The sequence below is a fragment of the Vicia villosa genome, linkage group LG2, assembly GCF_029867415.1.
Source record: "Vicia villosa cultivar HV-30 ecotype Madison, WI linkage group LG2, Vvil1.0, whole genome shotgun sequence".
NCBI classification, from domain to species: Eukaryota; Viridiplantae; Streptophyta; class Magnoliopsida; order Fabales; family Fabaceae; genus Vicia; species Vicia villosa.
This window is the reverse complement of record NC_081181.1, coordinates 139,755,103-139,770,333: the sequence shown is the minus strand read 5'-3', so window position 1 is coordinate 139,770,333 and position 15,231 is coordinate 139,755,103. Positions and strand designations below refer to the sequence as shown.

The window sequence follows — 15,231 nt, the reverse complement described above, 5'->3', positions numbered from 1 at the left end:
ATAATTAAATGCTATTGAAGTATTTTTTACAGGAAAAGTAGAAGTGCTAATATAAATTTAATATTTTGAAATATATTAAAGGAATATATCAATGAGGAAATTATATGCCGAAACACAAGTTAGATAGTATTAGAACATCAAGCTTAAAATATTTTCATTTTGCATCTCATTCCACCCATCAACCCATTTCATTGGCCAATAGAAAAAATCTGCTCTATTCTCTCATGTGAAGTAGGAAGAGTTTTCAATATAAAAATAAAAACATGTGTCCTGCAAAAACAATATTACATAAATAAATGAAAAAAACAGAAACATTATTCAAGTCTGCAACTCACATTCTTTCTATTAAACCCTACTGACACAAACATAAAGCAGAATCAAAAAAATGAACACATTACAACAACTCACCTTCCTTTAATTTCAAATTTGAAAATTTTTGTTCCATCTCATTCTAGTTTAGATCTGCAAAAATTTAGACAAAAAATATTAATGAAATACAAAAAGAATTGTTCAAAAAAAGTAATATTTGTATCAACAATAGATTTGTGTTAGTAAAATTATGTGTATCAACAATACTTTTTTTTTCATTTATAAAAATATTTATGTCAATCATAATTTTTTTCATTTATATAAATATTTGTATCAACAATTCACTTTCCCATTTATTAAAATATTTGTATCAATAGTACAATTTTTTACGTTTATAAAAATATTTGTATCAAATGACAAATAAATATTATTATGACAAATCAAGGTAAAATCTAAAAACACGTGAATTTTCTCCTGTTAAAATCTTTCCCATTTATATAAATATTTATGCAAATTTTTAGTTTTATAAATATCAATTAATAACATATATTTTCCGTATACACATAAATATCAATTAATAACCTACATTTAATTTTAAATTGATAGTAAAGATTTTATATTTGCTCTCTTCTAATTAAATGTCTTTTCATATAAAAAATAGTTTTTATCCTAATTTTTTAAAATCTAAAAATAAATAAAAAGTCATAAATAAAAATACAACAATACAATTTCCTGTGTATAAAAATAACATTATTTCTAAAATTATATGAATCAACAATAATGTTTTTTCCATAAATAAATATTAATCATAATTTGTAGCTATTGAAACTAATTTAGAAGCTAATTTGAAAATGACAAAGATAAACTAAATTATTAATATAAATAATTAAAATCAAAATTAAAATTTAAACCTAATAACTATAAATTATTGAAACAACATATCTGAAATTTGATAAATAAATATATGACACATATTTCTAAAATATGTATTTTAATTTTTAAGAGATTATTAATAACATATATTAACTTTTTAGATAAAAATAGCATATATTCTCAAAAACACTTTTAAATATTTTAAACCTTTATGTCATTTTTTGTATTTGCATCAATTATACAAACATTAATAATTACTATCGTAATTATTATTGAATACTATAAATGGTATAAAATAATACTAACATCTCATCATTCTTTTTACAATTTGATATTGTTGAATATTATTGAATATATGTGGACCAAATACTAGCTAACTTTTATCCGGGTACTTATCAATCATTTATTTTTATTTATTATAAACAATTTTTAATTTTTAATTATAAAATTAATTTGAGAAGTTTTTTTTGTGTTTTAGTATTTTTGAAAATAGATATGAAAAAGTTGATATAGTATAATATTGGTTTTTAGTTGTTGCCTTTTTAAAAAAAAAATTAAAATGTTATGTGATAATCCCTATTTTATGTTGGAATGTATAGATTGAAAAGAGTTAATAGTTTTGTCTATGAGTGAAAAAAATATTGAATATATATGATGCACATAAAAATATACTAAAATGTGTGTTGTCTTGTCACACACTTTTTGAATAGTGATAAAGTTGGATAGAGTTGTACAATTATTGTAGCAGAAAGACTTAAAGTAAGATTATTACTTATTTTCCATACCTGCAAAATATTGTAGAGAAGAGATGAGACATGAGAGAAAAGAGAAGAAAAAGATTGATGTGACGTGTCTGAAAAGATAAAAAAAATATTGTGTAAAAGTAGATCAGATTCTGTACCATTTTAAAATAGTGATAAAGTTGGATAGAGTTGTCCAGTTATTGTAGCAGAAAGACTTAAAGTAAGATTATTACTTATTTTCCATACCTGCAAAATATTGCAAAATATTGTAGAAAAGAGATGAGACATGAGAGAAAAGAGAAGAAAAAGATTGATGTGACGTGTCTGAAAAGATAAAAAAAATATTGTGTAAAAGTAAATCAGATTTTGTACCATTTTAAAGTTATATATAGAATAAATTAAAATTTTATTGATTTTAAAATGGTACAACACCACTGGATCTGATATCTAAAATACAATCATTTCCCAAACCTAAAATTGAAATTCAAATTACAGTCTATAACAATCTTCAAATTCATAATTTTTTTGATACCTCTTGAATTTTGATACCCTCCTTCCATTGTTCCATTTCATAATCCTACTCAATACATATAACAAATTAAAAATCTCAAACATAGATTTTAACTTTTAAGATAAAAATTAATGTTGAATTTTACAACAATACAAACTTAAAAATATTTATAAAAAAAATAATTATTTGAAAAATCTTTGCTACATTAAAATTACAGAAAAATAATTAGGATCAAAATTTTATAGTTGTTGATACAAATATAAATTAATTTTAACATATCAATTTATTCAACAAATAACTCATTGGATTGGCTACCCAATTATAAAAAACAATTGCACACTTACAAAAGGCTTTCTAAAGTGAAAAAAAATACAAACTTACTTTGAATCAGGGCCAAAAATCGTAACAGACAAAATACAAAAGTTGAGTCAGGTGAAATTTAAAAGAAGAAAATGACTTGATCTGAAAAACACAAAAGGAAAAGAATCAAAAAACCGCAACATCAAAGTTTCAGCATTGCAACACACACATATTGCTCACAGTTTGACCTTGAACATGATAAAATCGAAAATAAAAAGTATAACCTCAGAACACAACAAAACATGCATGGAAAACGATGGCAAAAGTGAATAGACAAACCTTGTAAGTATGAAGAAGATGAGAGTTGATTTCAAATCTGGTGGTTTTGATATCAGATCCAGTGATTTCAATTTCAGATCCGATGTTCCCGTGGTTTCGATTTCAGATCCGCTGGAAGCCATTTCAATTTTACACGGTCTCATTTCAGATCTGAAAGTTTTTTGTTTCATCTCATTATAGTTCAAAACTGCAAAAATTAGCACCAAAATTATTAGTAAAATGCAAACAAAATAATGTTAAAAAAACGAATAGAAGAAATGTTGCATTTTAAAAGACAACATTTTTTATAAAATGTGTGTGAAAATGTGTAAAAGAATTTTTTTTATGAGGTTGTATAGAAGAAGAAGAGGAAGTGGAGAAAGACAGAAGACGTAGAAGAGAGGATAGTGAAGAGAGAGAATGTTAGAATATTAGGTGATATATTAATTTGAGATGGTATTAAAAAGCAACTAAAGAAAGAATGAAAATTTGAGAGCTTAAAGCAGAAGTCATCCATGTGGCCAATTTTAGGAGCAGAAGGGTATACTGGTACTTTTCAGAGCAATTGATTTTCTTATATTGTAGATAACAGCCACAACATTAAACATTTTACTTGACACATCAATAACAACTAAAATTGTTAAGTTACGCTCATGCTTTCCTAACTAACATTAAACATTTTTAACAAGCAATTATAAGAGAAGAAATTACATTAAGGAACCAATCTTGAAACATTTTCATGCTCTTGTTATCTATCTCAAAGAATGGTGTTGTACTTCATGTAACCACTTTCATTCTCACAATTTTTATTACGTTAAGTTTGCATTTCAACACTTTGCATCCAAGATGGATCATTGTAGCATTCACGTTTTGATTGGTTGGTGAGAGTTTCACGTGGATAACTGATTTTTCATGTGGATTGATTAGTTGGAAATGTATTGACTGTTGTTACTTTAAAATGGATGACAAAGATTCATTACTAAATTTTTTCATCAATCATATTAGACAAAAGTTTTTCTCTTGGTTGTGAGCTCAATAGAGGTAATAGGTCATCAATAACGATTAGCTCGGTGAAAAGAAAATGTGTCGATTTAATCAGCGCCAGTTCGGACTTGGGCCCAACCCTTAACAAATTCAAAGGGAAGTCCGAGCCCATTACATTCTATCTCGAGGAACGTCCCGGGGGTTCCCCCAATGTCAACATTCCACTACTCATCCGGGCAAGAATGGCCAACTTTGACGTCCGCCAAATCCTAGTGGACGAGGGTAGCTCCGTCGACATTATGTACTCCCAGCTGTTCTAGATAGTCCAGCTCGACGACTCCCACCTGACTTCTTACATGGGGTCCGATCTCCTAGGTTTCAACGGTACCTCCACTAAACCTTGGGGACTTGTCAAGCTGGTCGTCACCCTCAGAGAGGGAAAAGCCTCAAGACAAGTCAAAGCTTGCTTTCTGGTCATCGACTGCCCGTCGCTTTACAACTGCATTGTCGGACGACCAACATGGGCCAAACTCACCGTGGTCCCTTCTACCGTCCACCTCAAACCTCAAGATGTAGTTTTACACAAAGAGAGGACGAGTTTCCACAGTGAACTGAGACATAGAGGTCGCGAGAAGGGTCTTCGACGCTTCTATAAAAGGCTACCAGTCAATCATCACCAACCAAAAACCGCGAGTGGAGGACAAGCCTGCTCGAGAATACTCGAAGACCCTACCAGATGTCGGCTCAATTGACCTCGACAACCGCTTCACAAAAGACGAGCTCAAAGAAGAAACAAAGAAGGGAGAAGGACCTCATACAATTGTGAGCGGAAAAGTGCCCACTCACCCCATATGTCCTGTCCCAGATGGCAATTTCTAGCTCATTCCCCTGGGCGACGACCCCAGCAAAGGCATGAATATCAGAAAGGGACTCCTCGACCTGGCGAAGAAGAAACTCGAAGCTTGTCTCTGTCAGAATGCATACCAGTTCGCTGGAGCGCCGCTGAGATACTTGGTCTCGACCCCGAGGTCGCCTGTCATCAACTGACCATAGATCCAGCCGCTAGGGCAGTATTCCAACGTAGGCATAAGCATTCGCCCGAGAAAGCAGAGACTGCCGAGAAAGCTGTAAAAGACCTCCTAGAGGAAAATTTTATTTCTGAGGCCAAATATTCAACTTGGCTATCAAACGTTGTACTCGTTAAAAAAATCTAATGGAAAATGGAGAATGTGCGTTGATTATACCGATCTTAATAGGGCTTATCCAAAATATGCTTATCCATTACCTAACATTGACAGGCTGGTCGACAACGAGATCATACTCCTCCAGAATTTGAGTCAGAGGAACCCAACAAAGGACCTTCTATTAGAATTCAGAAAGATCATTCCAAAGAGCTTATCATAAGAGATCCCAGCAGTGGTATAATTACTAGATCTAGAGAGATCATATCAAACTCATGCTTTGTATCTAAAATTGAACCAAAAAATGTGAAGGAAGCTCTGACTGATGAGTTTTGGATCAATATCATGCAAGATGAACTGGAACAATTCAAAAGAAATGAAGTATGGCAATTGGTCCCAAGACCTGAAGGAACAAACATTATTGATACCAAGTGGATATACGAGAACAAGTCTGATGAAAAGGGAGTTATAACTAGAAATAAAGCAAGGCTGGTGGCTCAAGGCTATACTCAAGTTGAAGGGGTTGATTTTGATGAAACTTTTGCACCTGTTGCAAAACTTGAGTCAATAAGATTGTTGTTAGGATTAGTCTGCATCTTGAAGTTCAAGTTATTCCAGATGGATGTAAAAAGTGCCTTTTTGAATGGATACTCGAGTAAGGAAGTATATGTGAAACAACCTAAAGGTTTTGCTGATCCTAACCTTCCAAACCATGTATACAAGTTGAGAAAGGCCCTCTATGGATTAAAACAAGCTCCTAGAGCTTAGTATGAAAGATTGAATGAGTTCCTGACTATAAATGGCTACAGGACAGGAGGGATAGACAAAAACCTCTTTGTGAAGGATGAAGGTGGAGAAATCATGATTTCTCAGATATATGTGGATGATATAGTTTTTGGTGGGATGTCAGATAGGATGGTTAAACATTTTTTCAATCAAATGCAATCTGAGTTTGAAATGAGTCTTGTTGGAGAACTGACATATTTTCTCAGGTTGCAATTTAAACAAATGGAAGACTCCATTTTCCTCTCTCAAAGCAAATATGCCAAGAATATCGTCAAAAAGTTTGGAATGGACAATGCTAGTCACAAAAGAACACCTACACCTACTCATCTGAAGTTATCTAAAGATGAAGGTGGTACTAGTGTTGACCAAAGTCTGTATAGGAGTATGATCAGGAGCCTGCTGTATCTAACAGCTAGCAGACCTGATATTGCTTTTGCAGTTGGAGTATGTGCTAGATATCAAGTAGAACCCAAAGTGAGTCACATAAATCAAGTCAAAAGGATTCTCAAATATGTGAATGGGACTTGTGATTATGGTATGCTATATTCTCATGGGAGTGAACCTATCCTATCTGAGTATTGTGATGTTGATTGAGCTGGAAGTGCTGATGATAGAAAAAGCACAGCTATAGGATGTTTTTTCTTGGGGAACAATATCATATCATGGTTCAGCAAGAAGCAAAATTATGTCTTATTATCTACTGCTGAAGCTGAGTACATATCATTTGGTAGCAGTTGTTCCCAACTGGTTTAGATGAAGCAGATGTTGACTGAATATAATGTCACACAGAATGTCATGACATTATACTGTGACAATCTTAGTGCCATCAACATATCCAAGAACCCTATTCAGCATAGCAGAACCAAACATCTTGATATTAGACATCACTTCATAAGAGAACTTGTAGAAGACAAAGTGATTTACTTAGAACATGTATCCACTGAATTGCAACTAGCTGACATTTTCACAAAGGCTCTTGATGCTACTCAATTTGAAAACTTGAGGGTCAAGTTAGGAATATATCTCTATGAGGAATTATAGCAATTAAAGTTATTAGGGAATAATTATTTGGACAATTTAAATGACTCATATTTGAAGTGGCTGCTGATTGGGCAAAAATTTAAGTTCCCTCCTCTTTTGCAAATATATCAAACTCACCTCTACGCACACTCTTCATCTATCAAGAACCTACTTCACTCACTGAACTATTTCATCTTCCTTACTCTCAACAACTCCCAAGGAATAAAGTATGCATTTCCCTCAAAGCTCTCGAAAATCTCTCAATCTTCAAAAACTTCCTCTCCCAAGAAGATGTTCCCCATCGCTGATCCTGAATCTGTTCCAAGAACTGAACCTGTCAACCCAAATGAAGTTCTTGATGTTGCTCCATTGAGGATAGTGACTACTAACTATCTTGATGTGAATAAGACTCGCACCCCACATGCAAGAATACCCAAAGATATTGTTCATGGTAAGGTCTCTTACCCTTCATCTTCTACTCCTCATGAAGACCTAACTAAGGAAGGATCAGAGTATGCCCACAACTCCATTGCTAAAATTGTTATGAGGATCTTGGATGAAAAGAATAAGGTTCCTGGGATATTCGTCCCTCTGTAATCTGTGATCTCTGAACCCCCTCAGAACCTTGAACCCAATGTTGAACCTAGGGAAGATATCATAGGGAAGTCTACTAATGATGATGATGTCCACATGTCTGGTGGTGATGCCCATATGGATGGTGATGATGTACACACTCCTGATGATGATGTACAAATGGCTAAGGAGGAAGAAAATGATGATATTCAAAAAGATGATGATAATGCTGATGTTACTCAGGATGTCAGTGACAATACTGAGGCTGGACCTGAAGCTGCTGCAGGTACAAATATTGTTAATCTTGATGATTTGTCTTATAGTGATCTGGTTGCTAATGTGAACCCTAGCATAGCAAAATGTCTCATGACAAGAAGAGGGAAGAAGGCTATTGATCTAAGTTCTCCCAAGAGGAAGGCTGCTCTTAAGAGCACCTCTACTGGCCCTATCAAGAGGAAAGAAATTCCAAAAAGTAATTCTGCAGGTCCCATTAAGAGTAAGGTTGTATCTAAATGTACTTCTGTTGCCCCCACAAAATCTTGGAGCAAGGTTGTCCCCAAGAAAAAGAAGGCTAAAGTCATTGCTGACTCAGACTCAAATGTTGTTGCTGGTGTCCAAGACATTCCCCTAAGGAAGAAGCCAATAACTAGCAAGCTTGCTGCTAGTGTACCTGAGGTACCTATTGATAATATCTCCTTTCAATATCCCGCTAGTGTCAACAGGTGGAAATATGTCTACCAGAAGAGGTTGGCCTTGGAAAGGGAGTTGGCTCAGAATGCTCTTGAGTGTAAGGAAATCATGGACCTGATACATAAAGCTGGGATAATGAAGACTGTTACCCATTTTTCTAAGTGTTATGAAATGCTGGTGAAAGAGTTCATTGTGAATATATCAGAAGACTGTGCTGATAGAAAGTCAAAGGATTTTAGGAAAGTTTATGTGAGAGGAAAGTGTGTCACCTTCTCCTCAACTGTTATCAACAATTATCTAGGAAGATCTGATGAAGCTCAACCTGAGCTGGAGGTATCTAACAACAAGGTGTGTCAAGTGATCACTGCAAAATAGGTTAAAAGCTGGCCCTTGAAGGGAAAACTATCTGCAAGCAAGCTCAGCATAAAGTATGCTATGTTGCACAAGATTGGAGCTGCAAACTGGGTGCTCGCAAACCACAAATCAATTGTTGCTACTGTCCTAGGAAAATTTATATATGTTATTGGAACCAAGACAAAATTTGATTATGGCTCCTACATCTTTGATCAAACAATGAAGCATGTAGGAAGTTTTAGTGTGAAAGGCCCTATTGCCTTCCCATCTCTTATATGTGGTATCATATTGAACTATTATCCTAGTACTTTAAGTGAAAATGACTCTGTTGGCAAGAGAGAAAGTACCCTGTCTTTTCACTACAAGCTGTTTCAAGGAACTCATGTTCCTGACATTGTCATGACTTCTGCTGAGACATCCAAGAGAAGCTCAAATGCAAGTAAAGCTGAAGTAATTACAATGCTCAAAGAAACTTGCAAGGAACTAGAAACAAGGAAGCTGAACCTTGAGAAGCTAATCAGCTCCTTGGAAATGGATGAGGATCATGACTTTACTGTTGTTGCTGAAGAAGAACATGATGGGGTTGGTAATGAAAGGGAGGCTGGATCAGATGTAGAAGTTGAAGCAGATGCTAGTCCAGATGATGGCACTGATGAAGAAGCTGATGGTGATGCCTCAAGTGGCTCTGAGCCTGATGACTAGAGCATTTATGATCTCTTAAATGGTGAATTTTAATGTTTTTACTTTTGCATTTTTGATCATGGACTGTACTTAATCTGAATATCATAGTTGTTTTGGCAACTTTTATGGCCAAAAAGGGGAAGAAGTATGTCACCCCAGAACAGATGTATGTGTGAACAACTATTCCTTTTTTAATGAAGTTGTTTATGAAGTTCTTCTGGTGTGGTAGTGTAACTATGTGTGTGGTGGTAGTGTAACCATGTGTGTGATGGTAGTGAAGCTGATTCTGATATGGTGGTAAAGTGGTATATGTCAATTGGTAGTGTATTAGCTATTTTGCATGATTAGGTGTATGATGTGTACTTTTATGCTGCATGTGATCTCTGATGTGTACTTTACTGCTGCATGTGATCTCTGATATAGTGACAAGTTGTTTTAGCCAAAAATTTACCAAAGGGGGAGTTTGTAGATGTTCTTGATTGACTGCATTTTATGGTAAAACATATTTCTGTGTTTAGATATCTTGACTGATGTTATGACATGCATTTGTAGTGTACTGCAGGATATGTTTGGTTAGCTAATACAGATTTTATTGGATGTCAAGCTGAATGTTGTGACATCAATATCTGGCAGCATGGGTTGTTATGTTTTCTGTTATGTTTCCTTATTAATCTCAGGCTATATTTTAGGAAACTAACTATTGTGTTGATTGTATATCAGTAACAGAACGAGTCATAGGCTGTTTTTTAGCACCCTGATATGTGAAAATTAGGTTAACTTGGTTAACCCTAATTTATGTTTGTGAGGAGGCCCAAAGCCCATGTTCTGCATATAAGAAGATTGGTAATCCTACTTGAAGACGGAGAGATTGTGAAGTGAAGAAGACGGTGCATTGTGTTTGTATTTTCATGTGTGTTTTGTCTTAGTGTTTCTTGTGAGCCAAGCAATTGTCTCTCTGATAATTGTATTGGAGTGGGGTGTTTTTGAGTTGTAATTTGCTGTGTCACTCTAAGCTTTTAAGCACAAGTGTTGTGTCCTTTGATTGAAGCTTTTAAGCAAGATCAAGATTTGTTTGAAGTTTGTCTTCACTTTGAATTTATTTTTATCTGTCTGTTATCACTGCTGTGATTGAGGGGGAGTGGGTAGGAACTCAGGTCTAGCGTTAGATTGAAATTGCATTGGGTAGGTCTTAAGTGAGGGGTGTAAACTGGTAGTTTAGCTCTGAATTAATACTGCTTATAGTGGATTTCCTCCCTGGCTTGGTAGTCCTTAGAGTAGGTGTTGTTATACACTGAACTGAGTAAACAATTCTCTGTGTTCCTTACTGTTATTGTTTACTTACTGCTAAATTTAATAATCTGTTCAGTAGTGGATGTCATAACATCCGATACGACATCGATCGTCTGTTACTAGAATTTTCATCCATATTTTTCTCGAGAAATCGTCAATAAAGTTTATCAACCGTATCGATGATCACTCAACCGACACAACCGACACGGAAGCATTAAGCTTCAACACCCATAAAGATTGTTAGCTCTAAATCTATCTATAGAATCCAGAAACTAACAGATAATCATCCTAGATAAGGATTCAAGAAGTTTATCTCTACAACAACCCAAATCGCTAGCACTGAGAAAAAATCTAAGACAACCACCAACAATGATTTGTAAAGAAGATTGTATATAACGCCATGGGCAACAAATATACATGAGTTCGAAGTAAATACATATACAAAAGCCAACAAAAGAGAAATACATAGAGAGAAAAGAGATAAACCAAACTTCTCTTGGTTTGCCAGTGCGGCTTGAAGAGAAATCCACCTCGAATCCACAAGATGCAAGACCCTAATGTTGTTATCTAAGCTAATCTAACTAAAGAATGAGGTTGATAAAGTTGGGAGAACAAAAACCCTCTCCCAAAACCATGACCCTAACAAATGAAATGAAATATAAATATAGACAAAAAAATTTACCGACGCGTCCACCCGACGAGCCAATTGCTCCGCCTGGCGAACGGCTTTATTCTGGCCATACCGTCTGCGCCATGTCAATAAGTGGGCAAAAATATCTTTTTTCGCACAACAAAGGGAAGCTTCGCTCAACGACTCCCTATTCTTTTGCCTGGCGACACAAAGGCGAGCCAAGGCCGAAACTTGGCCAATTATTTTACACGCTAGCCCGACGAAGGAGAGCTTCGTCCGACGACTCACACCAGAAGCAGCAGGCTTGCCCGACGAACCACACCAGTCTGCAAATTCTTATTTCTCCAATTGGCTTCTCCTTTATTGATTCAAAATTGCATCCTTGAAGCTTTATTACTCATTGCTCCATACATGCTCAAATACCTACAAAATGAATGGAAAAATATTAGTCGATACATAAATGAATCAAAAACTCGATTAAACATAAAGTATACATATTTAAGTAATATACATTAAAATGCGTTTAAATTGAGGAAAAAGAGAAGATAAGTGCTGCAAAACTATACACAGAAATAACTATAATTTGGCACTTATCAGGTAACAATAAAAAATGGTTGATAATTTTAAAATAGAAATGATGAAAAAAATATGAGATGAGTGATCTTGGCTTGCTGCATCATTTTCTTGGTATTGAGGTTTACCAAGATGAATATGGAGTTTTTAATTGTCAAAAGAGATATGCTGAAAATATTTTGAAAAAGTTTGGCATAAATGGTTGCAAACCTGTTGATATTCCTTTAGTGGTGAATGAAAAATTAAAGAAGGAAGATGGTGGAAGATTAGTAGATTCAAGCATGTATAGAAGCTTGGTTGGAAGCTTGTTTTATCTTACAGCTTGAAGGCCTGATTTAATGTTTGCTGCTAGTTTACTCTCAAGGTTCATGAGTTAACCAAGTCATTTACATCTTGGGGCAGCAAAAAGAGTTCTAAGGTATGTCACGGGAACCATGGAGAATGGAATCAGGTTTGAAAACTCTTCTAAACTTGACGCTAAAGACTATTGTGATAGTGATTAGACTAGAAGTGTTGATGATATGAAGAGCACTTCTAGTTATGTGTTTAGCCTGGGTTTAGAAATAATTTCTTGGTGATCGAAGAAACAAGACACTATAGCGCAATCTTCTGCTGAAGCAGAATATTTGGCAGCTGGTTTAGCTACACAACAATCATTGTGGTTGAGAAGAATACTTAAAGATATTAGAGAAGAGTAAGAAGAAAGTTTGCTGCCTCACTGTGACAATAACTCAGCAATATCCATGGCGAAGAATCCCATTTTCCACAGTCGAACAAGACATATTAATATAAAGCACCACTTCTTTCGAAGTGTGATCGAAAATGGCGATGTGCAACTAGTGTTCTGCAGTTCACAAGAGAAGCTTGCAGACATTTTTACTAAAGCACTACCAAAAGAAAGATTTCAGCAACTTAAAGAAGCAATAGGAGTTAAAGAGCAACACATTAATGGGGAGTGTTAAAATTAATGTATTGTAACCACCACTACCTTTAGTAAGCATTATGAAAGAAGTGTAACCATCACATTATAATTATTGTTTTTATTTAGATTTATGGTAGAGTAGTATCATTAAGTTAAAGAGAACCAAAGAGTCCCCATCTTAATTACCAATCTATTTGGTTTCCTTATCAGTTTCCTTCAAGTCTGTGCAAAGGCTTTGTAATGCCAAGTTGAAAGCAAGGCGTGTGTGGTGATTTCAATAAAATCAGAGTTTTTCAATGGTTATCCCCCAGTAGTAATAAAGTGCAAAAAGTAGAGGTGACAAACGGGCATGCCCGCCCCATTTAGGTCCGCCTGTAAAAGTCCGCGAAAAAAACGGGGTGGGGCGGCGCAGACATATTTGAGAGTGCGGGTCTAAAACCTTGCCTCGCCCCGCAAAAAAGTGAGGGCGGAGCGGGGATGGCCCGCGGGTATTGAACTTTTTAGGCCTAAAAATAATAAAATTGTATGAAAACGCTTATGCCCGCAAAAACCCGTAAAAAACAGGGTGGACGGGCACATTAAAGATAACAGGCCTAAAACCTTGCCCGCCCTGCAAAAAAGTGCAGGTAAAACGAGCTTTCCCCGTGGGTCAGGCTCGTTTTGCCACTCCTAGCAAAAAGTGATTAAAAATAGCTTTTCCCTACGGAATCCTGCAACAATATAATTTATCACATACCACCTTTAGAATACCACCAACAGGAACAAGAATCTTGAATGTGCTATTCTTCCTTCTGGTAACAGTAGACTTGCGATTCCACTTGATACGACATTCAAAATAATACCGCGTTTTGAACGTAAAACTGCTAAAAATGTCTTTCACATGAAAGTCTTTCCGGTTCCCACCATAACCGTATAAAAAAACACACCTCCTTTTTTTTATTGTGACAACATACATATTTTGTTTAAAAATTTGGAGTAGTTCTTCTATGTGGAAAAAAAACCTTAGTTAATGCAAAAAAACCTTAGAAATTTTTAAGTAACCAATGGGAGAGTGTTAGCTAAATTGAACAACTCCAAGTATCAAACAATTTCATTAATCTCGTGACTGTTTGTATTGGTTACTCAAAGGATAACATTGCTATAAAACACATGGCTCAATGGGAGAGTGTTAGATTTGAAGCTAAAGCAAGATCATCATCAATTTTAGGCAACTATTGACCATGGATCATGAATGGCTATGGGTTTAACTTCGTATTCTACACTGTTTGTTTTTATATATTAATATTATGGTTGGTTATTATGTTAGAAAGAGAGGAAAATTGTAAGTAGTGAGTATTACAAACAGTAATGTTATTCTTCTATCCATTATAATGAAATTGTAATGAGATTCAATTGGTGACTTGTAATGAACTGAAAATTTAGATTGTGGTTGTATCTACTTTGAATTGAAACTTTGGTTGGATTGTGATAGTTAGTAAACTTATTAATGTTTATATTTTTTTTCTGTCGTGACTCCAAAGTAGTAACCAAATCAAATAGTATCAAACAACTCCAAGTAAAAGTAGGATTTTTTTCTGTCATAACAATTTAACAGTAAACAATTTTTTCTGTCATGACCCAAAGCTTAGAATGACTAATGTGAAACTTTCAATTTCTCTAATGATTCTAATTGTTTTGGGTTATTGTGAACAATATTATGTTGGAGTAGTAAGCCTACTAGAGGTGTAGGTACAAAACAAGCTATGAAATCTAGTTATAGTCATAAAAGTATTACAATATTATGTTATATTTTGTTTGAGATTCTGTTCTTTGCCCTATTACATTAGGCATTGTTTACAATATGGTGTTTATCCTTTGATATAACATTATGGTTACATGGTTGATCTTTACATGAAGAGCAGGTCGAATTGGAGATGTAACGCTGGTGGAGTCTATGAACAAGTGGTGTGTCTTCTTGGAGCATATTGTTGGTTTTATTGGTTCCTCCAATGTTCAAATTTTAATAAGAAATTTTAATGAGTATCCAATGTGTTTGTTAAAATAGAGATACATACTTTCCTTTTTGATCATTTCACCCTAATACTCTGAATGACAAACAAAAAGGGTCCTCTTGTCTTACCATCTCCCCTTCTCACCTAATGCAACTTTCATGTGATCCTTATTTTATAATCTCATATGAGTTACTTCAACTACCTAACTCTAACTAATAATAAGACATGCCACTAAACACCTTAAAAATCAAGGACAAACTAGTGAAAGGTATAAGATACTTGGTGATAACTATTAACCTTGTCTCCTTTTTTCTTTGGTTATTGTTATTTGAAACCATTTTATGAGAAACTATTAGTTTTCTTTGATAGAATGTCTATGTTAGTTTTCATGGTTGAAAATGTATTTTATGTGTTTGATAATATTATCTTTTAGGTACTCCAACTTACATGACAAATATATAACCAATATCCGAGCTGACTCCGTCATATTATAACCAAATA

At 34.6% G+C, this 15,231-nt stretch overlaps 1 protein-coding gene and 1 long non-coding RNA gene across 2 annotated transcripts; one reads left to right on the top strand and one right to left on the bottom strand.

The window, feature by feature from the left end:
• Positions 1–1,772: 1,772 nt before the first annotated feature.
• On the bottom strand, positions 1,773–3,449 carry LOC131646907 (uncharacterized). Its single transcript, XR_009297674.1, has 4 exons — positions 3,076–3,449; positions 2,458–2,502; positions 2,084–2,171; positions 1,773–1,967 (listed from the first exon to the last, which is right to left on the bottom strand). It is a non-coding gene; the product is annotated as an uncharacterized LOC131646907 (long non-coding RNA).
• Positions 3,450–6,758: 3,309 nt separating this feature from the next.
• LOC131650164 (uncharacterized) lies at positions 6,759–9,344 on the top strand. Its single transcript, XM_058919890.1, has 4 exons — positions 6,759–7,010; positions 7,104–7,595; positions 7,647–8,621; positions 8,664–9,344. Exons 1-4 carry the CDS (start codon positions 6,759–6,761, stop codon positions 9,342–9,344), a joined length of 2,400 nt encoding a protein of 799 aa, XP_058775873.1.
• The last annotated feature ends 5,887 nt before the right edge of the window (positions 9,345–15,231 follow it).

Bases quoted from the DNA above. Each gene is read 5' to 3' on its own strand.
- LOC131650164 (XM_058919890.1), top strand. From the start codon at position 6,759: ATGAAGCAGATGTTGACTGAATATAATGTCACACAGAATGTCATGACA. The intron at 7,011-7,103 runs GTCAAGTTAGGA...TCATATTTGAAG, and splicing joins CTCAATTTGAAAACTTGAGG to TGGCTGCTGATTGGGCAAAA. The intron at 8,622-8,663 runs GTATCTAACAAC...ACTGCAAAATAG, and splicing joins AAGCTCAACCTGAGCTGGAG to GTTAAAAGCTGGCCCTTGAA.